We start from the raw sequence: 26,185 nt of genomic DNA, 5'->3' as shown, positions 1-26,185 counted from the left end.
CTGGCCACCTAGATTCATGAAATAGTTGACTAGGTCAGGGTCCAGTGAGGAAACTGAGTTTCTGTCTGCAAAGACAAAGACAATTGTGATAAACGAGATCAACCCAATCTTTGTTCTTTCTCTTTTGGGCCTCTACACACTCACTTAAGCTCTCATGTGTAAGTCCGCTTTCTTTCCTCCCTCTTTCTCCACACATACTCATTGAAGCCTACTGAATGGAGACATTTCAGCATCTTACCCAGCTGGTTGACCACATCAGTGTTGCACAGTCAATCAGACATATAAACAAGTGGCTGTAGGCCACTACCAGAGGAGGACTAGATTTGGTCTGACTCCACTGTAGTAATCAATTGATGGATTCCATAGATCTGAGTTTAAATACTGGCCAAATTTGGGATTTGGGCAAATTACCTAACCTGAGCTTCTATAAAATAGAAATAATAATGAGTTCTTATGAAAAACTGTGTAGATAAAACCCTTAGCATGACTCTGCTACATAGTAAGTATAGTTAATGTTGGCTGTCATCATTATAACCATCTCTTCATTCAAGGACCATATGCTGAAGGCTTACTCTGTACCAGCCTGTCCTCTGCTAGCTCACAACCTAGCTGGTAGGTAGATAAACATATGTGTCTACTAAGTAGCAGTGCTGGGATAGAGGTCTGAACACAGACCAGTGGAAGCACAAAGAAAGGAACAGTCAGCTCTACCAGAGGATCCAGGAGACTTCACAGAGCAAATGACGCTGGAGCTATCCTCAGAGACTAGTCAGTATTCACCAAATTGTTAAAGGCAAAAAAACAAGCACTGCAGCCGGAGACAGGAGGTAGTGTACTTTATTCTAAGGACTGCAAATAGTTTGGGTATGACTAGAGTCCATGGTATAAGAGGGTTTGAGAAGACTGGGCAGACTATGAAAGGTGCCAATCACCAATGGAGTGATGAGTTCATGCTGCCATCAGCAAATTCCAAATTTTGAGAATTCACACTAACCGGTGATTCTATTTGGCAGGGGCAAAGATAGAAGCCTTTAAGGAGGAAGACCTGGAAAGGGGGCTCAGATAATCATAGGTAAAGGTGGGAAAATCCTCTCCCTCATAGCAGTTAATGAGACCTATGGATTTTGTCTCAGTATCTCCCATACTGTTCCCTCCAAGTCATGCTTCATGCCAGCAGCCATACCTAACACCCACTGGATATTTCAAACTCCTTAGTGAGGCTTCCAAGGCTTCCCACAGTCTCTCTTCTGCTACCTCTCCAGGCTCACCTATCACTACTCCACTGTGTTTCACTTTCCATTCCAATCACACTGAGCTGTTTCATCAGTGTGCTAGCTCAGGAGTGGGTAAACTAACACCTCTCAGCCATTTCCATCCTGCTGCCTCTTTTGTAAGGCCTGTGGGCTAAGAATAATTTTTATACTTTAAATGGTTGAAAAAAGATCAAATGAAGACTACTGTGTGAAAATTATGTGAAATTCAAATTTCAGCATCATAAAGTTTTGTTGAAACACAGCCACATTCATTTTTTAATGTGGTATCTATGGCCCCTTTCCTTCTCTAACAGCAGAGTTGTCTAGTTATGACAGTTGTGACTAGTTATAACCATATAGATCACAAAGCTTAAAATATTCACTTTATAGAATAAGTTTACTGACCCCTGTCCTAGCTGATTTGGTTACTTAATGTTGGGGCCAAATCTGCTCTCCACAGAATCAAGGGCAGCTCAAAGAAATGAATAGTTTTAGAATCACAGGTCACAGAACTTCACAGCTGACCCAGAATTTGCAGAGGGGGATACTTAAGTCTCAGAGAAAAGAATTGATTTGGCCAAGGAGCTGTGTCAAAATAGTGGCAGAACCAAAATAAGAAACAAAGTCTCCTGACTCTCAGGGCCAGGCTCCAGCTGAGACTTTTTCAGACCGGTATGCAGAAAATCAAATCATGGCAAAGTTAAGTTTTTCTAAATTGACTGCTGAAGAATTCTACTCCTTGGGTGGCAGCCTTTCTGGCAAACAAGAACAGAAGATTCCTAACCTACTGTATCTGCTGAGTCACATCAAGTTTTATTATACATCAAAGTATTCATTACTGTGAACTGCAAATTCAGGACTTTTGACAGTTTTATGTTTTTTCTTAGAGAGACCTTATAAATCACAGAGATAGAAATAAATGATTAGCCAAGAGATTTCATCTTCTCATTTACATTCGGCATCTTGACTTTGGTCTGCTCTCTTATGTAAATAAATTCCCTTGGGTAAGGCTGGATCTGCCAGATAAATAATCTTTATCAGAAGCTATCAAACTAAGAAATAGGGCATCTAAGTCAATCATGATCAATCAGTAGATCCAAGCTAGTCAGCTATGGGATCAGAGCCTACGGTCATGTTCCCTCCCCAGGGCCCATGGGCACTTGAATTAGGGATTTGAAATAGTAGGGGAGAGGAAAACAAGATGCCTGGCACAATGCATGACAATATATGACACACAGAATGACTTCTTTTTAAAAAAGTAAAATAACAAAAAAATGGAAGTTCATAAGAAGCTCCCAAGCCTGTTGATAAAGGAAATGGCTACCTCTCTCTCTAGCATCTGGAATCTGTTTCCTACTGTTTATACTAAAATCTAGTATTCAATTTTTTATTTTATTTTATTTTTTTTTAATTTTATTTATTCATTTGACAGACAGAGATCACAAGTAGGCAGGGAGGCAGAGAGAGAGGAGGAAGCAGGCTCCCTGCTGAGCAGAGAGCCCGATGTGGGGCTCGATCCCAGGACCCTGAGATCATGACCTGAGCCGAAAGCAGAGGCTTTAACCCAATGAGCCACCCAGGTGCCCCTCAATTTTATTTTTAACATAGCAAAAAATTACCAGTTGTTGTCAATTTACACTCTGTTTCATTGGACTTTCAAGAGCTCTGCTTCCTGGACAAGTCCAAGGACAACTCTTGTTCCAAATCATAGTAAATCACCCCATCCTCAATATAGCTTGAAACCATGGAGAAAAGGTACCATTATATCCAGTATAGCATGTTTTAAGAACAAAAGGACAAATAACCCATTTAAGAAGACTGCCGTCCCAAGCAGTTAAAGCTTTTAAAAACTCTGGCATACAAAGGCCATCAAGTCTGAAATATTCACTCTTGTGGAAGAACTCTCTCTCTCTTCCTGGCAAGACTAAGTTAAGTGAGGCTTTTGTGAAGAGTGGTTGACCCTTGATGCTGGCAGATTAAATAATTAAAGTTATCAACTCTTTGGGGTCAACGCCAAGGCTTATGACGCACAGACATTCTGCTGAGATCTGAATATAAAACACGTGTACTATAAGGCCAGCGTGCAGGAAAGAGCAGCTATGGATGTACAAATGTCAAGAGTGTGCTACACAACTATCCACCAGCAAATGTGACAATCTGGAAGAAATGGATGCATTCCTAAAAGCATATAAACTACCTAAACTGAACCAGGAAGAAATAGAAAACCTGAACAGACCCATAACCAATAAGGAAATTGAAGCAGTCATCAAAAATCTCCCAACAAACAAGCCCAGGGCCAGATGGCTTCCCAGGGGAATTCTACCAAACATTTAAAGGACAATTAATCTCTATTCTCCTGAAACTGTTCCAAAAAATAGAAATAGAAGGAAAACTTCCAAACTCATTTTATGAGGCCAGCATTACCTTGATCCCAAAACCAGACAAAGATCCCAACAAAAAGTTGAATTACAGACCAGTATCCTTGATGAACACGGATGCAAAAATTCTCATCAAGATACTAGCCAATAGGGCGCCTGGGTGGCTCAGTGGGTTAAGCCGCTGCCTTCGGCTCAGGTCATGATCTCAGGGTCCTGGGATCGAGGCCTGCATCAGGCTCTCTGCTCAGCAGGGAGCCTGCTTCCTCCTCTCTCTCTGCCTGCCTCTCTGCCTGCTTGTGATCTCGCTCTGTCAAATAAATAAATAAAATCTTAAAAAAAAAAAAAAAAAGATACTAGCCAATAGGATCCAACAGTACATTAAAAGGATTATTCACCACGACCAAGTGGGATTTATTCCTGGGCTGCAAGGTTGGTTCAACTTCCGCAAGTCAATCAGTGTGATACAATACATTAATAAAAGAAAGAACAAGAACCATAGGATACTCTCAATAGATGCTGAAAAAGCATTTGACAAAGTACAGAATCCTTTCTTGATCAAAACTCCTCTAAGTGTAGGGATAGAGGGTACATACCTCAATATCATCAAAGCTACCTATGAAAAACCCACAGCAAATATCATTCTCAATGGGGAAAAACTGAGAGCTTTTTCTGTAAGGTCAGGAACACGGCAGGGATGTCCACTATCACCATGGCTATTCAACATAGTACTAGAAGTCCTGGCCACAGCAATCAGACAACAAAAAGAAATAAAAGGCATCCAAATTAGCAAAGAAGAAGTCAAACTCTCGCTCTTCTGCAGATGATATGATTCTTTATGTGGAAAACCCCAAAGACTCCACTCCAAAAAATGCTGGAACTCATACAGGAATTCAGTAAAGTGTCAGGTTATAAAATCAATGCAGAGAAATCAGTTGCATGCATTTCTATACTCCAACAGCAAGACAGAAGAAAGAGAAATTAAAGAGCCAATCCCATTTACAATTGTATCCAAAACCACAAGATACCTAGGAAGAGACCTAACCAAAGAGGCAAAGAATCTGTACTCAGAAAACTTGGAGTACTCATGAAAGAAACTGAGGAAGACACAAAGAAATGGAAAAATGTTCCATGCTCACAGAGTGGAAGAACAAATATTGTGAAAATGTCTATGCTACCTAGAGCAATCAACATATTTAATGCAATCCCTATCAAAATCCCATCAATTTTTTTCAGAGAAATTGAATAAATAATACTAAAATTTATATGGAACCAGAAAAGACCCCGAATAGCCAGAAGAATGTTGAAAAAGAAAGCCAAAGTTGGTGCCATCAGAATTCCAGACTTCAAGCTCTACTACAAAGCTGTCGTCATCAAGACAGTATGGTACTGGCACATAAAACAGACACATAGATCAATGGAACAGAACAGAGAGCCCAGAAATAGACACTCAACTCTATGGCCAACTAATCTTCGACAAAGCAGGAAAGAATGTCCAATGGAAAAAAGACAGTCTCTTCAGCAAATGTTGTTGGGAAAATTGGATAGCCACATGCAGAAGAATGAAACTGGACCATTTCCTTACATCACACACAAAAATAGACTCAAAATGGATGAAAGACCTCAATGTGAGACAGGAATCCATCAAAATCCTTGAGGAGAACACAGGCAGCAACCTCTTTGACCTTAGCCACAGCCACTTCTTCCTAGAAATATCACCAAAAGCAAGAGAAGCAAGGGCAAAAATGAACTACTGGGACTTCATCAAGATCAAAAGCTTTTGCATGGCAAAGGAAACAGTCAACAAAACCAAAGACAACTGACAGAATAGAAGATATTTGCAAATGACATATCAGATAAAGGGCTAGTATCCAAAATCTATAAAGAACTTATCAAACTCAACACCCAAAGAACAAATAGACCAATTAAGAAATGGGCAGAGGACATGAACAGACATTTCTGCAAAGAAGACATCCAGATGGCCAACAGGCACATGAAAAAGTGCTCCACATGACTTGGCATCAGGGAAATACAAATCAAAACCACAATGAGATACCACCTCACACCAGTCAAAATGGCTAAAATTAACAAGTCAGGAAACACTGTTGGTGGGAATACAAGCTGATGCAGCCACTCTGGAAAACAGCATGGCGGTTCCTCAAAAAGTTGAAAACAGAGATACTGTACGATTCGGCAATTGCACTACTGGGTGTTTACCCTAAAGATACAAATGTAGTGATCTGAAGGGGCACGTGCACCCGAATGTTTATAGCAGCAATGTCCACAATAGCCAAACTATAGAAAGAGCTTAGATGTCCATCAACAGATGAATGGATAAAGAAGTTGTGGTATATATACACAGTGGAATACTATGCAGCCATCAAAAGAAATGAAATCTGCCATTTGCAATGACATGGATGGAACTAGAGGGTATTATGCTGAGTGAAATAAGTCAATCAGAGAAAGACAATTACCATATGATCTCCCTGATATACGGAATTTGAGAGGCAGAGTGGGGGGTCTGGGTGTAGGAAAGGAAAAAATGAAACAAGATGGGATCGGGAGGGAGACAAACCATAAGAGACTCTTATTATCACAAAACAGACTGAGGGCTGCCGGGGGAGGGGAGTAGGGAGAGGGTGGTTGGGTTATGCACATTGGGGAGGGTATGTGATATGGTGAGTGCTGTGAAGTCTGTAAGTCTGATGATTCATAGACCTGTACCCCTGGGACAAATAACACATTATAGTTAATAAAAATAATTAATAAAAATAAATACATTAAAAAAAAAAAGTGTGCGCTACAGAACTTATAGGAGTCCCGTTCAATCTCACAGTCATCTCTTGTCCTACAGACTAGGCCTTTAGCCTCCTTTACCTGAGCCCACTGGAGCCAATCTGGCTCATTTGGATCAGGATGGGTCTCTGGCATTAGTCCATAATGCCTCTAGTTCAGCTGGCCTGATCTGTGCCAAGCACTTAACCTCTAAGGCTCCATAACCCCCACTGGATCCAGATACTCCCTCAAACTCTCCTTCCTATTCTGTTTAAACTCAATTTTCTGCACAGACCCCTTTGGCATGAAATTTGGCATTTATTTTCCAGGACCACACACAATGGCCACAGGTATGATATAGTCTCACCTATTTGCCACTGCTGCCACTACCACTACCCTCATCATCACCACCAAGCCCACCACCCTCTGCAGAGGACTGCTGTGAAGCAATAGTCTGACTATAAAGGCCCAGAGAGCTCCTTCCCAACAGATATAATCAGTAGGGACCTTTATACCCATTCTTTATAAAGAAACAGGTGGGCACCAAAAACTCCCTACCTCCAACTTACTTCCAAGAACTTAAAGTCTCCGTATTTCACGTAGACTGTTTTGATTCCATTAAATGCGAGCTCCAGTTCCTTTAAGGTTGGAAATGTATGAAATGCCTCTACAGGGAGAGGAGAAAGAGAATTAGCTACTTTTAAGAGAAAGCTGTTAAGAGTGGTTGTTTACTGGCTTCCCACTGACTAAGCTTATGGTCAGGTGCCTTATACACACGGCCTCTAAATCTCTAACACCCCTGAAATAAGGGTTACTACTCTCATTCTACTGCTGAGGAAACTGTAGCTTGTCTAACTTAAGTGATTTGCTATAAATGGAATTGCTGGGAAGTGGAAGGGTCAAGAATTGAGTCTATGTCTAACTCCAAAGCCCATTTAAAAATTATCTTTGCTATTTCTTATTATAAAAGTAAAACATGTCTACCAAAAAAAGTTAAGAAATACAGAAAAATTTCCCTTTAATCTCAATGCCCAGAGACAACCATTGAAAGTTTCATATATAATACTCCAGAATTTTTCTCATGTGTACAATGAAACACACACAAACACACACACCTTTTTACACAAATGGAATCATACCATACACATTGTACTCTGATTTGCCTTTTTCCCTTAACAATATGACTTAAAGATTGTTCCATGCCAGAGTGCCTTGGGTGGCACAGTTGGTTAAAGTGTCCAACTCTTGCTTTCAGCTCAGGTTGTGATCTTAGGGTTGTGAGACTGAGCCCCATGTTGAGCTCCACTTTGAGCCCTGTGACAAGCCCTGCATCAGGCTCCACACTCAGTGCAGAGTCCGCTTTAGTTTCTGTCTCCCTCTGTTCTTCCCCATCTCCACCCTGCGTTTTCTGTCTCTCTCTAATAAATATATCTTTAAAAAAAAAAAAAAATCTTGTTCCATGTCAAAACATATAGGTCTGCAAAATGTCTGAGTTATGTTCTATATTATGGATGTATCCTAATTTACTTAACCATTCCCCTATTTTTTTAAAATTTTTTATTTTTTATTAACATATAATGTATTATTAGCCCGAGGGGTACACATCTATGAACCACTCACCTACTGAGAGCCTTTGGGTTATCTGGATAAAAAGCAAGAACCCTTTTCCCCTTCTGCATGAGAACTGGTCTTTGGGTTAACTTTCTAGCCCTTTTCCCTGGTAATCTAAACAGATGATATGGTAACATAGTTATACAATATTATTATGGTAAAAATGATGCCAGACTGGTACCTCACATCTGGACTAGAAGTAACTATAAACATCTGAAGGGGCACCAGAAATTTGGATTTCCCTGTGTGTGGTGAATCCCATAATTAGTCGCATCCTTTGCTGGAACTCTAGGAGCTATGTCTATGGAGCATTACAATAGCTATTTGCTCCTTTGGGTAATGAGGCTTCTAAGCCAGAATGGCTCCTACATCCACCAAATGCAAGTCTTACTGTCTTGGACCTGAGCAGGTGGCTGCAGAGAATGGCCTACAGATGGCTGCACGGACTGCTATAGTAGGCACTGCTGTGAGACCCCACTGAAGAGGAACTGCAGGTGCTGTGCTACAGGTATACTGTATGGAATGACTTAGAGCTCCCTAGTGTCAAGTGGGGCCTATGGTGGTCTTGGGAGTCAGAATGTCCAGTAGATCCCATGGAAAAAACTGCTTAGTGGGTATTTCAGGATGTTTCCAATGAGCGTCCTTGTACGAGTGTGTTTCTGGAGAATAAATTCCTGGAAGGAAAACTACTAGATTAAAGGTAATGACTATTTTAAGAGACATTGCCCAACTGTCTTCTAAAGATATTGCCTTAATTTATTATACTTCTGCTGGTTCAATGAGAGTATCCATTTCCCCATCAATGCTGGCTGTCATCAATCAGTCCTTCTTACATTAGCCAATATTTGATAGGCAAAAAATGGGATTTTGATGCTGTTTTAATTATTAATGGGGTTGAGCATCTTTTCATTTGCCTACTGGCCTTTGTATTTCAAGCCCACCTTCCTGACAGACTGCACTGTTCCCTTAAGGGCAGGGGTTGTGTCACAAGCTTCTTTAAAAACGCCCCTCAACCTCAACCACTAAAAACCAAACTCATCCTATTTCTCCCCAAACTTGCCTCTCCTCTAGTGCTCTCCATTCTCAGTGAAACCCCTTGGCTCTTTCTTCTTTCCATGTGCCCATTAGCTATCACATCCTGTTATTTCTACCTCCTGCTGAATCTCTCTTGCACTTGCCCTTATCCCTACTGCCTGGCTCAGGCTTCCCTACCTTAACCCTGAGAAAAATGAAATCACCTCCCAGGTGTCCTGGTCCCCATCTTCTTCTTTCATTATTCACCTTCCTCATGGCCCCCACTGAAATTCTTTATTTAAAAGCCTTCCAAGGCTTTCTTTTGCCTGCAGGATTAGTGACAACTCAGGGCCCTTGACACTTCAGTCCCTGCCAGCCTTTCTGGTCTCCATTTTCCCCTATTCACATCCCATGCAAACATACAGAGCCTCTTCCGTGTCCTTATCAGGCACTGCTGTCCCACATCTGCTCCACTGAACTGAAATACCTTCTCATTCCTGTCCATTTTCTAGGTCTCAGCTAGCTGCCCTTCTCCTCAGAAATTTCTCCTGACACTCTGGTCTGGATTGGTGCCCCGCTTATATGCTTGCACAGCATTTTCTGATTCCCTCTTTCATTGCACTTACCACATTCTTCTATAATTATCTGTGTCTGAACCCATCTTTCCCACTAAACTATAGGCTCACCTTATAAACTGGATGCATTCATTTCGAAAGCCAAGCACTCACATAGTCCTGACACCCAGCAGGGGTCGCTGTAGACTTGCTGAATAAATGAGAAGTGTCTATGCTCCCATAGGAACTCATACAGGCTTAAAAACAATTTCATGGGGCGCCTGGGTGGCTCAGTGGGTTAAGCTGCTGCCTTCGGCTCAGGTCATGATCTCGGGGTCCTGGGATCGAGTCCCGCATCGGGCTCTCTGCTCAGCAGGGAGCCTGCTTCCTCCTCCTTCTCTCTCTACCTGCCTCTCTGCCTACTTGTAATCTCTCTCTGTCAAATAAATAAATAAAATCTTAAAAAAAAAAAAAAAAACAATTTCATTTACCTATCTCATCTCAGCCTACACGGCATCCTGCCTTGAGGAGGAAGAAAGGAAGGGAACTGTCTCCATTTACAGACAGTGAAGCAGCAGCCCAGACAGAAACACTCTAAGGAGGTAGTGCCAGCTCTGGGCTGAAATCCGGGTCTGGGTGATCTCCAGCACCTAGTCTACCGCACTCCGAAAAAGGGATGAGCTGCCAGTCATGAATGACTGATTAGGCAAGTTCTAACAGAAGTGACTGATTGTGCTTGCTAAGATGCAGAAGGTAGTTTTCAGGAAGAAAAGCTTACCTAGAGGAAGCAGGTTTTCTGAGGCATTGATGTAAATCACTGAATTAAAATGCTTGAAGTCCTTTTCCTTAGCCTGTGGGAAAGCATTTCAAAAGAACACAAGATTAGTCCCCTGCAAAGGGGACGATGCCAAAGCTCCAGAGCTGCCGTCAGAAGGCACAACAACTTACAGGGATAAGCTATATTCTTAGCAAAGAACACCCACTTGCTGAGGGCCAGAACAGCTTTTCTGCTTCTTTTTCTCTATTATGAAATAGTTCCAATGTACAGAAAAATTTAGTGAATGATAACTCTGAAGACCCATGTAACCACTATCCACCTTTAATAAATACGAAGATTTTGGTGGCTTCCCTTCAATTCCTTAAAGAAATAAAATACTAAAGAGTTGACCACGCCCCCCCATCCCCACATTTCCCAACTATTCACAGCTATCTTGGAACTGGTGACTATCATTCTCATACTTGTTTTATACTTGTATTCTATATATGTATATCTATGAACTATATGTAATATTATTTATAAATTCTAAAACTCTATATTAGATGCAATGATACTGTGTCATTCTGCAACCCGCTTTTTTTACTCAACACTATGTTTCTGAGATTTACTTGTGTTGATACACCTAGATCTTTTGAGATTTACTTATGGTTATGTTACTTATGGTACTGATTTATCTATTTTAATTGTGTATATTTTATACCACTTATCTCTCTTCATATGCCATGGTAGGCCTATAAACCAAAAACATATGCCATAATATCCTGCATATACATTGGCTAATGGGGGGTGGCACAAATGTGGCTCAAGCTGCCAATTAGCCAATATAAGAAAAATATGACTCATTACATGAGCCACAGTATATATAAGAACAAGCCAGCATCCTGGCACTGAGACTTGAGAGAAATTTCTCCTATAGGCTCTTCTAACAGGAATTTAGTGTCACCCCAACAGAGGTCTACAACAAATTCAAACCAACTTCCATAATGCTACTTCCTTTAATTCACCTCACATAAGCCAATGGTAATACCAAATTTACAGCAAAATATTGTGTCTGAAGGTTGTTTCTACCCAGTGAGGCTTTGTCTGATGTCCCCTACCCCAACCCCCCAGTCCCTAGGGACTCTGGAGGTACAATGGACAAACAGCCAGAAGCCACCTCAGGTGTGGCTCATCCTAATCACATCTCTGCTGGCTGGCCCTACCTTGGAGAACTTCAGGCCGCTCACATTGATGTTGATCAGGTCTGATGGCTTCCTCACACAATGGTGCTTCAGCTGGAACACAGTGCAGAGAGTCACCTCTCAAGGCCCCAACAAAGTTTATATCATTGGCCAAGAAAACAAATGACTCCCTGTTGAGAAAGGGGGCCTCGTACAGCACAAAGAGCATAAGCTTTGGGAGTTTGTTAGACCAGAGCTGCCACCTCAGCTCTTCCACCTCTCAGCTTCCCATCTGCAAGATGGAGATCGTAGTAACACTAACTTGACAGGGTTCTTAGGAGAATTCCTTCCTCTCTGTTTCTTCTTTGTCTTTTCTAAGCCCCACTTCTACCTGGTTCTTTAAAAAAAAAATCTTTCTTTCGGGGCACCTGGGTGGCTCAGTAGGTTAAAGCCTCTGCCTTCGGCTCAGATCATCATCCCAGGATCCTGGGATCCAGCTCTGCATCGGGCTCTCTGCAAAGCAGGGAGTCTGCTTCCCTTCCTCTCTCTCTGCCTGCCTCTCTGCCTACTTGTGATCTCTGTCTGTCAAATAAATACATAAAATCTTTGAAAAAAAAAATTTGTTTCTGGGAACTTACCAATCTCTTCATGCTTATAATAATTTGCTTGTTCATTCATTTGTTCGTTCTTTCATTCACTAAATATTTACTAAGTATTGCTTTAGGCCATGTATTGTGCTAATCACATCAATATGTTTTCTTCTAATCCCAACTAAACCCTTTAACATAAGTATGACCATTTTCCTTTTTAAATAAGAAAAATAAGGTTAATAGAGATAAAATGCCTTGCTGAAGGTCCCACAGCTAGTAAGTGATAAATGATTTGAATCCAAATGTGGAATCACTAACCTCTGCTTTTCTGACTACTATATGTTGCCCCCTTAAGTTAAAAGTTAGAGGAAAATGTCAGTGTTGGAGTTTCTACTTCTGTTTAACCAAGCCTCATTTTTTTTTCTGTTAATCATTTATCTATAGTATCATGTTTAGGCATGGAATTAGATGTTTATAATATTCTAGTCAAAGAGTCCAATCTGTCTAAAAAAAAAAAATAATATTCTAGTCACAGAACTCACAACATGGAAGCCAAGTAGCAAGCAAGCATTTATAAATGTGAAAAATATTTTTTGCATATTTATTTTTTATTTAAGTAATCTCTGCATCTAATGTGGAGCTTGAACTGATGACCCCGAGATTAAGAGTCAGAAGCTCTACAAAATGAGCCAGGCAGGCACCCCTAAATGTGATAAATATTTTAAAGGAGAAATTCAAGAAGCTATGGGAGACAATACAGGAGGTCCTGACCTCAGCCTGGAGGAGAGGAACTATTTAGTTCAAAAAGTACTATTTCAAGTGAGAACCAAAAGCTAAGTAGGAGTTGGTCCCAAGAAAGTGGGAGGCAGGAAGTGAAAGCTATCAAGACAGGTAAAAGCCAGGTGCTTCTGAGAGGAAGGAAAGGAACAAGGCCAGGGAGGTAGCCACTAAATCAACGGGGTCCCCAGCTATGTAAGGGAGTGTGGATTTTGTTCTATAGTCAGTGGAAAGCTAACAGACTTTTTTTATTGCAAGAGCTGATAGCAATTTTATAAAAATTGCTTTGTCTGATACTCATAGGATGAGACCAATACACTAGGCATTGTTAATTACCTTCCCTAGGGCAACCTCTCTACTACTTCCTTATTAAAGAACCCCAATGTTGGATGCCTGAGTGGCTCAGTCGGTTAAGTGTCTGCCTTCAGCTCAGGTCATGATCCAGAGTCCTGGGATCGAGTCCCATGTTGGCCTCCCTGCTCTGAGGGGAGTCTGCTTCTCCCTCTGCCCCTCCTCGTATTCATTCTCTCAATCTCCCTCCCTCTAAAGTAATAAATAAATCTTTAAAAAAAAGAGAGAAAGAGAACCCCAAGATTATTCCATTTTTCTGAGTAGATGTGTCCTTGGGCCCCAGCTCCAAGTGATAAGTCCTGACTGTCTAAACCAATCTTGGAGGTCACAATCCCCTAAATAATGACTGTAAGGACATGTGCTATAGGTCTGGCCAATCAGACACTGGATGCTGACGGAAGGAGGCCAGTTCTGAGGAACTCTTTCTTAATTTTAAATATAGATATAAAATAATGACAATCCCTTTTGTACCTCTGGATGTTATTCTTTATATATGATTACTGGACTTGCTACAGCCATCTTGGGATTGTGAAGGCAATTAGCCGAAGAGAACAAGTTAACATGCTAAGCACATTAGGGCCTTTAATAGTAAATTAACCTAGCCTGGAATAACAATGCCTCTGGCTTCTTTTTATATGAAATAAAAGCATCCTAATTGGTTCAGTCTAGTTATTTAGGAAGTTATTTAATTACTCTAATACAAGGTGATGGTGGTCCAGATTAGGATAGAGGCAATTGAGATGAGAAGAATACAGATTTGACAACTATTTAATAAAAGTGTCAGACTTACTAGTGGTGGTAGTGGGGTGGTGACGGAGAGGCAAGTGTTAAGGATAACCCCAGATTACTGGTTTGGTGACTGGATATAGCACCATCACTGAGGCAGTATAGTAAACACTAGAAAAGAGGTATGTCTTGGGATTTGGAGTAAGGAGATTGGTGCAGTAGTTCAATAGGAGGTGTCAATGAAACATTCAAGTGGAACTATCCATCAGATAAGTAGGTATTCCATTACTGTAAGAAACAACATTGTTGCTTCTGCTATACAAAGCCATAGCATGGGTAAATAGCCATCTCCATTAAAGTGGGAATGTATGTTGTAGAAAACAAAACGGAAAAGAAGACTACTATGATACGTGTTTTCTGCCCTTCCCCAATACTGCTCTTTCAGTCCTCTGCATCCCCAGTGAGAAGCGGACATTATAACAAAGGACACACCATGGGACTCTGCAAAAAGATTACACTACCCACTTGAGGTAAGTTGCAACCTCAAAGCCGTCTTCTCAAAGCTCTCTTTCAACATCTGACCTGTGTAGAAAGTGACCTCTTGGAAACCATAAGCAGAATCTGGGAACAAAGCAGGATGCCAGAGAGTACATCATAGGGAGCTGTGAGAACTGGTCTGGACATTAATATTGGTTTACAAAATATGTCTCTCTTTGCCAAGCCACTGAGGCACTGCAAAGAGCAGATGTGAAATTAACTGGCTGGTCTCCAATACAGACACCTCAGTCTTCTTCATAAAGCCTGCCCCAGACAGTGGGTACTATCTGATTGGCTCCGCCAGACTTCAGCCAGATACTAAAACCAAAGGACAAAAGTTATGGAGTGTGGACTCTCTCCAGTTCCCCCATTCCTGGAAAAGTCTCCCCAGAGAATAGGAATCTCTACCCCTACCAGGTGCAGGAATGGAATTTTCACTTTACTGTTCCCTGTACTCCTCTTACTGTACTCCTTTGTCTCTTCAACTCAATTGAAAGTTTTTTTTTTACCTAATATACTAAAAGGCACAGGCTTTGGAGTTAGTAGACCAGAGCTCTCAGGATGAGAGTAGACAGGATGAATAGACAAAGTTCTAATTATTAGCTGTGAGACCATGGCCAAGGCAAATTACCTCTTTGGGACCTCAGTTCTCCCATCTTCACAATGGCACAACATAATAGGGACAATAATACCTATCTCACAAGGTGGATGTAAAGAAAGCTAAACATGTAAAGAATGTAAAGAAAGCTTTGGGTCCCTTCATCAATTTGACTGTGCTCAGTTAGTCAAGATCACTTTAATAGTTTGGGGTGGGTTGGGGGTCATGGTACCAGAGTGGAACAGAGCAAGTCCTTGTCTCCCACCAAGACTGTCATCAGCTAATGCTGCCAGTCATTCCAGGATACATTTACTCTCACCAGAAAAGCCCGGTCCAGCACATGTCCAAGAATGTCCGCTTGGTTTTCCTGTTGAAACCCTTTATTTCCCCTGACCTCAGAAGAAAATTTCTTCTGGCTTTCCTGAACTTCAGTGGGTGCCTCAAGCACACTCTTGGCCTTCTTCTTGAGGTTACATTTCCGAGCCACTAACCAGTGTCCTCGGCCTGTTGAGAAGATCAGAACAGTGAGGAGGAGCAAACTCCTCTAAAGCTCCAACTAGTGTGCTTACAGAATATTTACATATAATACCAAAACCAAAACTAGCTCCTCAGGACCTGATATGCACCAGATACTGTTGTGCTGTTGCTGCTGCTGGGAATGGTGATGGTAGCTGGGGATGGGGATGTCTGCATAGCTATCTCATTTAACTGGTCCCAAACCCCAATGAAGGACATGTTACTGTCCCCATTTTACAGATGAAAAGGCTAAGACTCAAAGATGTGGAATGACTTGCCCAGTTCTCTCCTAGACGCTTTTGTCTCCAAATGTTAATTTTCCTTCAAGACCCTTGACCAAGTATTTTCTATTCTGCAAAGCTTCTCTGACTCTCCTAAGCAGAACTGATTATTCTTTCCTATGCCAGCTTGTTACTCTCCCATTTGTCATCTCTTGGGTAAAAATAAATGAGTGGCATCAACTCAATGGGCTCCATCTTGAGAAACCTTACCCTGGATACCATCACTATAGTGTAAAGATTATATTAGGAGCTCAATAAGAAAATGATAGGGCAGTTGAAACTTTTTTTAAAAATCCAATAATGTTCACTGTAGAAAGAACTTGAAAATTTATGTAAGCAAAAAAGAATATGAGGTTTACTAGTAAGCTCACCTCACAAAAATCATGACAACATTCTAGAATCTGTTTGCCCTTACATCAGTTTATTTACTCCAAGGCATTCATTGCAATCTGTAATTTTTGTTGTTGTTGTTGTTGTTCACTTGTTTATTGTCTGCCTTGTCCCCCAGACAGATTTTGTCTGACTGATCCAGCTCAGTATTCCCAAGAATATTCATAGAGCTTACCATATTGTAAGCATGACTGAATGAACAGCTGAATGAATGCTGAGCCACAGCCCCAAGCCACAATCGCCCAAACAGAGCTTTTCTAAGCATCTACATTGTGCTAGGAACTAGGGCTATAGAGATGAATTAAGATGGAGGCCCTGACACAAAGAAGCCTAGTAGAAGAGGTGCTATGAAATCACAGAAAGGGGAGCTACCAGCCTAGGTCATGAGCTAGATCCAGTAAGTTTAAGATCGACTAGATGGAGATGGAGAAAACAGGCAGCCTGGGCAGAGGAAGGGCCCCAAAAGTATCTGGAAGCATAAAAGATCAAAAATACAGACCAGCAAAGAGTTGCAGGAACCAGCTCAGTGCTTCTGATCACTGGCTCCTTGCCCTCACAGCCTCTGCTTTGGGGGCTTGCCCTGGCTCACCTGACCACAGCCGCCAATCCTGACTCCTGAATGCAACTCCTCTCCTATGTCTGCCATGAGTTATTTCCCATTCCCACTCTGGGGCTGAGTGGCCAGGATTCTACTTTCCAGGGTTGCCCCCAATTGGGTCATGGAACTTTGTTCCATTCCAAAAGCTCTGACTCCTAGAGATTCCAGTGTGCGTTGGTGTCCAAACTCCCAACAAAGTGAGCAAGGAAGGCCCAGACTGAGTCCAGAGTTGAATAAGAGACAAAAGAGATGAGCCTGGGGAGGTCAGCAGAGTCAGATCAGAAAAAGTCTAGAGGACCAGAACAAGAAAAGGAAAAGAGCTGGGTGGGCTTTGTGTGATGGAGAGAGTTTGAATAACTGGAATGATAGCTGGAATATTCTGGCAAATAAAACAAGCTATATGAAAAGAGAGTACTATGGAATATGGCACACGTAAAAAATTGGGGGTATATGGGGCGCCTGGGTGGCTCAGTGGGTTAAGCCGCTGCCTTCGGCTCAGGTCATGATCTCGGGGTCCCGGGATCGAGTCCCGCATTGGGCTCTCTGCTCAGTGGGGAGCCTGCTTCCTCCTCTCTCTCTCTCTCTCTCTGCCTCTCTGCCTACTTGTGATCTCTGTCTGTCAAATAAATAAATAAAATCTTTAAAAAAAAAAAAAGAATGGGGGTATAGCAGAGGATAAAGGGAGGTCAGACTGTGGACACAGAATATCATGTAAAGAAGCCAGCAATGAGAAGTCACAGAACAGAATGGAACACTGTGGTTCAATGTGCCCTTTAGAAAGCTCTGTGAGGGGGCACCTGGGTGGCTCAGTGGGTTAAGCCCCTGCTTTCGGCTCAGGTCATGATCTCAGGGTCCTGGGATCAAGCCCCACGTTGGGCTCTCTGCTCAGCAGGAAGCCTGATTCTCCCTCTCTGTCTGCCTCTCTGTCTGATTGTGATCTCTCTCTGTCAAATGAATTAAAAAAATCTTTAAAAAAGAGAGAAATCTCCGTGAGGCTGCTGAGGGAAGATGGATGGGAAGTGATGAGGTTGGGTAGTACACAGAACAGTACTGGGTTTATTGGGGGAGGCTTTCAGCACAAAAAGTATCCATGGGAACATCCTCTCCCCCGCCCCCATAACTTTCATTTTGAGATAAGTTAAGACTTCCATAAAAGTTATGAAAATAATACTGAATTTCTGTACAGCTTTCACCCAGTTCCCCTAATGCTAACATTTTTGTTATAAAATTTGTTCAATTTAAATTCTATTTATTAACATATAGTATATCACCCAGTTGCCTCATCCCCTTACTTCCCTCTCCTAATATTAATATCTTATGGAATCATAATAGAATGATTGAAGGCAGTAGGTTAACACTGGTACAATATCAGTAACTAATCCATAGCCCTTCTTTAAATTTTGCTAGTTTTTTCACTAATGTCTGCTTTCTGTTCCAAGGGAATCTCACATTTTAGTTATCATGTCTTCTTAGAATCCCCCAATCTGTGACAGCTCTTCAGTCTTTCTTTTTTCTTGTGTGATCTTAGCACTTTTGAAGAGTACTGGTCAATTATTTTATTGAAAGTCCCTCAATTTGAATTTGTTTGATGCTTTCCCATAATTAAAATAAGGCTCTGTGCTTTGCCAAAACTACCACAAAAGTCTGTGGTGCCCTTCTCGGTGCATCCAATCAGATGGCAGGTGATGTCAATATGTCTGATGACTGGTGATGCTAACTTTGATCACTCGGTTAAGGTGGTGTCAGCCTACTTTCCCTATGGAGAAGTCATGATTTTTCTCTTTGTAATTGATAAAGATACTTTGAGACTATGCTAACAATCTGATTTTCATCATACTTTGACGCACTAATTCTAGCATCTGTGATGGTTAATTTTAGGTGTCAACTTGGCTAGGCTGTGGTAAGGAGTTACTCAGATACTAATCTAGGTGTTGCTGTGCAGGTATTTTATGGATGTGGCTAACATCTGTAATCAGTTGATTTTAGGTAAAGGAGACTATCCCCTATAATGTGTATGGGCCTCACAATCAGCTGAAAAAAAAGCAAAAACTGATGCTTCCCAAAGGAGGAAAATTTTGCTATAAGACCACAACATCTGCTCTTCTCTCCTGAGTTTTTAGCCTGCTTGCCCTACAGATTTCAGTCTTGCCAGCCCCCATCATTTCATAGGCCAATTCCTTAAAACAGATAATACACACATATGACTATGGAAACAGAACAAGTAGGATATAAATACATATCCTATTGGTTTTATTTTGCTGGAGAATCCTGATACAACATCTATAGAAACTTCTTACCTGTAAAAATTGTTATTGTGATGTTTTAGCAGTGATTTTCTATTTCCTTCATTCCTTCTGCATTTATTAACTGAACTTCTACTGTAGGAAGAGCTGCTCCTTCGCCTACACTTTTTTATATATTCAAATATTTATTTGTATCAGTATGGGCTCATGGATATTTACTGTATAGTTTACAACCCAATTCTACTTTAATTTTTTGTTGTTTAGGTCCCAGCTTTGGCCTTTGGGAGCTCCTTCAGGTTAGCCCTTATGTCCTTCTGATAGGCACTCATCATTTTTCTGAGCACTTTTGTACTTCCTATCACTATACAACATTCTAGGTGCAATTTTTATTTTTCTGGCCCCAGCCCCGGAAACAACTTTTTCTCTGAGAAGTCCTGGCTCTTTTTATTGGAGAATCGTATCCAGAAACCGAGATCTAGGGCCCAAGTATGCTCTCTGTGAGTGAGGTGTCATTGCTCTCAGTGGACTAGGAAATATACATATCTGTACTAACACATGCAGATGTACATGGCTGCATTTATTTCTCTATTGTCCATGTATGTGTGTATTGGGGTGTAGGGATGAAATCATGAGTTCATACTGAGAGCTCCATGGGAGGGTTTAAAATAGGTAGATGGCCAGAGGTCTCTACATGAAAAAAAAGAAATTGCTCTAGAGAAATGGGGAGAATGGACTGGAGGAGAAAGTTCTTTCAATATTCCACATACAGAGTAACCAGCAAGCCATTTCATATAGAGTAAACAAGGGGTACTTCCCTCTTGTTCTACCCTTTCAAATCAACAAATCCAATATAGTGAACTCATACTTCTCAGCAGTGTTCTATCTGTATGGCTCTGCTCAGAGTTATGAGGAGTCCCTGTCCCATGGGAGCTTTTAACTAGATGAATGTTTGAAAAACTACTTAGCAGAGTCATTTTATTTAGAAGCCTGGCAGAATATGATTCTTCAACAACTAATAAACACAGAGAGGAAGACAGCTCACAAGAGTATGGTCACTAAGGGCTGGAGTAGCTAGATAGGGCTTATTGGAAAAAGAGCTGTGGGATGGAAAGAGTTTGGATAACTGGAATGATAGCTGTAATATTCTGGCAAATAAAACAAGCTATGTGAAAAGAGAGTACAATGGAACAGGGCATACGTAAAGGAATGGGGGTGTAGCAAAGGATAAATGGAGGTCAGACTGTGGACACAAAATATCACGTAAGGAAGTTAGCAATGAGAAGTCACAGAACAGAATGGAACACTGTGGTTCAACATGCACTTTTGAAAGCTCCCTGAGACTGCTGAGGAAAGATGGATGGGAAGGGATGGGGTTGGGTAGTGTAGGGACCCGTAATAAATGGGCTGGAGAGGGAAAAAATGGATGTAGGAGCTGAGTGTGAAGCAAAGGTATCAATTTGAGAAGTCAGCTGACCTTCGTCTGGCATCCGAAGGAGATTTTTGGCTGGAAAGCAGTTGTTCAGGTAAGACTTCCCATTATCCAGCTTGTATATTCCTGAAGAGGCCATCTCCCTGAGAGTCAAGCAAGGAAAGTGAGGAAGTAGAAGCACTGAGAAGGGGCAGCACAGTCTCTCACCCAATGTGGCTTGTGAGCCCACCAGTACCACCATACCCTACATCCACCCTGTCTCTGGGGCCTAGGAGGCCCTCCCCTGTTTCAGAAATGGGCTGGCCCTTTGAATGAAGAGGGAGATCAAGACCCTGGGTTTTTTGGTTCAAATCAACCCTAACTCAGTGGAACACTATACAGAATACCTTTGGATCCAGAAAGACCTGGTTTGAATTTTGATTGTCTCTCCTCACTCTATGACTGGTAATGTTCCTCTACCCCTCTGAACCTCAGTTTCTTCATCTGCAAATCAGGATTAATAACACCTACCTTAATAGACAGATGAGAGGATCAAGTTAGAAAGCTAGTGCCTAGTACATATTAAGTGCTCACTAGAAATGTTCATTGTTTTAACAGACTTCAGGGATGAGGGAGCTCACATTTTAGGCAAGATGTTGTGAAAATAATATTAGAACTGCATAAATAGAATTTGAGAGATGAACTGAGTTTGCTAATAGAGCAAAGGATAAGCATTCCAAACAAAAAGGGCCACAGGACTAAGGGCATAGTAGGGGACACATCTGGCACAGTAAAGAAACAACCAGATCCAGGAAGGAGAAGGATCTGTGTTTGGGACAATTAACTCGGGACAGAAAGGATGGTGCCTGCTCTTGAAGGCTTCCAGTGCCAGGCTAGGAGCTCAGTCTTCCCCTTGTAGGTAACTGAGAGCCACGAACTATATCTGAGTTGGGGAGAGCCATGACCCCAGCTGTGCTTTATAAAGAGAGGTCTGACAAAAATAATGCTAGGTGAAATGGGATTTCATCAACTGGTCACTGAGTCAAGAAAATTCCTGCTCAGGAAAACTGTTCCAATGTAATTTTCTCTGTCTCTCTCTGTTTTCATTAAATCTTTTACCATCTCCCACCTAGAATACTGCAACGGCCTTCTGATCAGATTTCCCACTGAGCAAACCTGAGATTACTCTTGAAGCCCTTGGAGTCCCATGTTCTAACTTTTCTAGCTCTAGTCAGCCCTGCCTATCAGTCGCACACAATCATTTTCTAGTCTCCAAACATATTCAGTCTTCCCTGCCTTTGTTCCTTTGGCCTAAAATAGTTTTCTCCATCACTACCTGGTTAATTTCATGCTTTAAGATTCAGTTCAGGGGCATCTGGGTAGATCAGTTGGTTAAGCATCCAACTCTTTGATTTTGGCTCAGGTCATGATCTCAGGTTGTGAGACAGAGCCCTGCATTGGGCTCCATGTGGGCATGGAGCCTACTTAAGACTCTTTCTTTCCCTCTCCCTCTGCCCCCCACCTTCTCCCTCTCTTTAAAAAAAAATTTTTTTTTTTTTCCAATTCAAATGTTACTGCTGTTAGGAATAAATCAAAGATCTAAATTTCTTAAAACTTGAGCTCTTAAGCATTTGAGATTTTTCTTTAAAGAGATCCAGCCAGGGGCACCTGGGTGTCTCAGTGGGTTAAAACCTCTGTCTTCGGCTCAGGTCATGATCCCGGGATCCCGAAATCGAGCCCCACATCAGGTTCTCTGCTCAACAGGGAGCCTGCTTCCTCCTCTCTCTCTGCTTGCCTCTCTGCCTACTTGTGATCTTTATCTGTCAAATAAATAAAAATAAATTAAAAAAATAAAATAAAGAGATCCAGCCAGGGGGTGCCCGGTTGGCTCAGTCAGTTAAGTGTCTGCCTTCAACTTAGGTCATGATCCTGGAGTCCTGGGTTCAAGAGTCTGCTTCTCCTTCTCCCTCTGCCTGTCTCACCCCCACCCCGCTGCACTCCCCCGCTGCGCTCTACCCCCCCCCCAATAAATAAAAAAAATATTAAAAAAGAAAATCCAGATGCCACCCTCTCTTCAATGCTTTCACTGAAACTTCCAGAAGCAAATAAGTGCTACTTTGGCTAAATATCAGAGTGTTTCTTCTCTCTTTCATGGCTGGAGTCCTTTCTACTTCATAAGATTACTAATAATCATGAAGGGGCTCCTTCAATGGTCTGTGAACCTCCAAGTCTGGAAACATATCCAATTCACCATCTCTCTCCCACCTCTGGAATGCTCACAGGAAATAACCCTTAAACATGTGTGAGCCAAATGAAGGATATGATGTATTCCCAGGGCCCAAGGGTATATTTCTGATCTCCCTAACGAGACTCTAAACTCCTTTATTTTTATTTATTTATTTATTTTTTTCTAAACTCCTTTAAAGGAGGGAGAGCACCTATGCTACGCTATGCTATGCTACGGTGTTCATTTCTTTATTCACAGTACCTAACACAGCACCTAGCACATAACAGATACACAATTATCCGTGGAATAAATGAGTGATGTTGGTATCTCCTTTGGTTCAACACAGGGCACTATGAATTTCCTAATCTGTTATCATCCCAAGAAGGGTTAATGCCCTTCTGGTGTGTTCCCACAATACCGTGTACTTCTCCTAGTACAGTGCTTATCACTTTATGGTAATTGTTCCCCTTCATCAACTTGTCACCTGCCATAGGTCCTATGATACCTTGTTCACGTATGTAATTCCAGAGCCTAGCACTGAACCTAGAATTCACTAAAAATGTGTAAAGAAGATGAACGAACAGAATGATGGATGGATGGGGAAAGATCAACAGTCACTCAGTTAATCTGTCTTTCAGGAAAACTATCTTGTGACCAACTACACCTATCTGCTACACAGGTGAATGAATGAATGAGTAAATTGCTGGCTGGGAAATGTTAGAGATGGTGGCTGTTGGGAGAAATAACTTACAGACTATGAGGACCTTGCTTCTGATCTGCATAGTACTTACTTGATCTTTGACCTTGGGAAAGACCCCTTGACTTGCTTTTTTTTGTGTTTCTTCACCTGTAAAACAGATATCACACTCCTTCTTAGCCTGTCATTCAGAGCTCTTAAACTTTCTTATTGCATCCTATTGTGACCCTTGCCTCTAAAATTAGTCTCAGCTGGGGCCTAAAAAACCCCACAAAACTAAAGCTCCCAGAAACACATAACTAGAGATGTAGAGATAGAGAAAGAAACATGGATGGAAGGAAGGTAAAACAAGGGGGTAATTTTGTGATGATGGGGTGGGGCTAGAGTGCTTAAATATGATGTACAAATCACAAATCAAGAAGGAAGAATATTTTATATAATCATTAATACAAAATAAATCTATGTAATAATAAAAACAGCAAAGACAGAGTTGGAAGATAAGACACAATTTGGGAAAAGATATTTGCTATACATATATAAGGCTCAATCAGACTCAGACTTGGGGAGGGCATACAGATCTGGACACAACTAATCCACTGGTAACTTCCAGTTCCCAAAGAACACCAGATGAGAAAGTGTGGCTATACAACTAATGGGCTAGGAAGGGCACATAATCCTGATGTTACATTGTCTAGAAAGTAACCCTAAGGAAAATATGAACTTTACTTGATGGTGGAAAAGAGAAAGTCCAAGTTCCGGACTCAGAGGCTGCCTGCCTAGTTAGCGTCAGCTACCTCAGGTCTCTGTCTCAAACTTGAAGCAGCTAATCTCAGTCTAATTGTAATGGCTCCCAGCTGCAACACACACACACACACACACACACACACACACACAGTAATGGTGCTCATTTGCATACATGTGCTGCTCCATTTCTTTCGATTCTGCCCCTCTTCTTTACCTGGCTTATACAGACAGCTTTCCTAGATCTTCCCCTCCTCAGGTTGACCTTTCTTTGTGCTACCATCTCAGCCCACCTCTTAATGGAAACACTCTACCACACGCTGTAGTACAATGGCCTGTTTACCTGTCTGTTCCCCACTCCCCACACCCCCAATCCCAGGCTGTGAGCCCCTCAAAGGCCAGGCCTACCTATATCTTTATCCCCAGCACTTCAATACAGGGTCTGGCCCATTGAAGAGGTTCAACGAGTGTTTACTGAACTAAACTGAACCATAAACACAATGCTATGGAGTTCTTCAGTCTGTCTGCAAAGAAGGAAAAAATAAGGATCAGGAAAGGTTTCACAGAGCAGGTGACATTAGAGCTGGGTCTTGAAAAATGAGAAGGATAGTACAGAAGATAAACAGCAAAAAGCTATAGGAGCATCTGACTGGATTGCTTCACAGAAGTGAAGAAATCCCAACAAACAGTAGTTACTGATAATTATTATCCCATGAATGGTAGCTTCACCAAGACATATTTTGCCTATATTTTACGTTATTTAGGAATGTATCTACAGTGACCAGAACAGCGACTGCTATATAGTAGCACTCAGTAAGTATTTGTTCAACATTTTGACACTTAGGAGGTGATTAAAAAAAAAAAACAAAAAACCAACAAGTGATGCAATGTAAGAAATCATAGTATAATATAATCCCGTTATGTGGTAACTCTAGGTCACTAGAGTAGATGTTCCAAAAGAGTAGTGAACAGGTCTGCTTTGATCTTCCAGTATCCCTTAGTACACTTCGGGGCAATGTTGGTTGGTGCTCAATAAATACTATGGAAAAGGGGTGCCTGAGTGGCTCAGTTGGTTGAGCAGTTGACTCTTGATTTTAGCTCAGGTCATGATCTCAGGGTGGTGAGATCACGCCCCGAGTTCAAGTCCCGCGTGAGAGGGAGGCCCCAGTTGGGTTCTGCTCTGGGTGTGGAGCCTTCTCAAGATTTCTCTCCCTTTCCCTCTTCTCTGCCCCTCACCCCGCTCCCCAGGGTTCGTTCTCTCTCTCTCAAAAAAAAAAAAAAAAAAAGTGGATAAATGAATTAAGAATCTAGAATTCTATTACATTCTAAAACGATTAAAAGCAGAGTGGCAAAGGGAGGCTAAACCCCCCTGGCTTCTAAACGAGGTACCGAGACATGCTGTTCGGCCTTGGGTAAGTTTCTTAGTTTCCTCATCTGACTGGGGTGTTAAGGGACTACCTGAAAGGATGACTATAAACGCCCACGGTACACAGCTTCCAGAGGAAGACACTCAGCAAATGTGAGTTCTCTAGAACACGAAAACACTACTAAGACCTTAGTTGACAATCACCAGAGAGACTAACCGGTAAGTGCTGTACAAGGATGAAGAACGAGCTCTTGTCGCCCCTTTGGAAACTCTTATAGGGCAAAGGAGACTCTAATCCCTCACGCAAACTAAGTTTCCAGCCTCACCTGCCTCCGTCGTCGCTTCCGCCTCCGAGGCGTCTGCAGGGGCTGCGTCCCGGCAACGCGGGAGGCGCGCCTGCGAGACTCCCGGGGACCTCGGAGCCGCTCCACGGTGGCGCCTACCACAACCTTCTGTACCCCTTGGTAACCGCGGCGCGGCGGCAGACAGTGTAGGCTGCAACCGGTGAAGGCAGCTTCTAACTACTATAAGTCCCGGCAAGCCCCGCGGCCACTTCCGCGGGCCACCTCGCGTCATCCAGCCCCGGACTACGGATCCCGACGGACTCCGGGCTGCGCGT

General features: G+C 42.0%; 1 protein-coding gene across 4 annotated transcripts in view; it reads right to left on the bottom strand.

The window, feature by feature from the left end:
* The window catches only part of XRRA1 (X-ray radiation resistance associated 1), a 67,327-nt gene extending 41,185 nt beyond the window's left edge, over window positions 1-26,142 (bottom strand). For 2 of the 4 annotated variants that reach the window (XM_044258532.1, XM_044258535.1), the window contains exons 1-7: window positions 24,609-24,717; window positions 23,554-23,609; window positions 20,602-20,699; window positions 15,419-15,603; window positions 11,563-11,634; window positions 10,361-10,433; window positions 6,973-7,070 (exon numbers count right to left, since the gene is read on the bottom strand). In XM_044258532.1, the coding sequence (XP_044114467.1) occupies window positions 6,973-7,070; window positions 10,361-10,433; window positions 11,563-11,634; window positions 15,419-15,603; window positions 20,602-20,695 (522 nt within the window). In that variant the 5' untranslated portion in view covers window positions 20,696-20,699; window positions 23,554-23,609; window positions 24,609-24,717. Of the gene's footprint in view, window positions 1-6,972; window positions 7,071-10,360; window positions 10,434-11,562; window positions 11,635-15,418; window positions 15,604-20,601; window positions 20,700-23,553; window positions 23,610-24,608; window positions 24,718-25,892 lie in introns of those variants that run through there. The other 2 variants (XM_044258534.1, XM_044258536.1) reach the window with 2 other exon arrangements.
* Window positions 26,143-26,185: the final 43 nt, after the last annotated feature.

This window comes from Neovison vison, chromosome 7 (genome assembly GCF_020171115.1).
Source record: "Neovison vison isolate M4711 chromosome 7, ASM_NN_V1, whole genome shotgun sequence".
In the NCBI taxonomy this organism is placed as follows: Eukaryota; Metazoa; Chordata; class Mammalia; order Carnivora; family Mustelidae; genus Neogale; species Neogale vison.
This window is presented reverse-complemented; position numbering and strand designations above follow the sequence as displayed.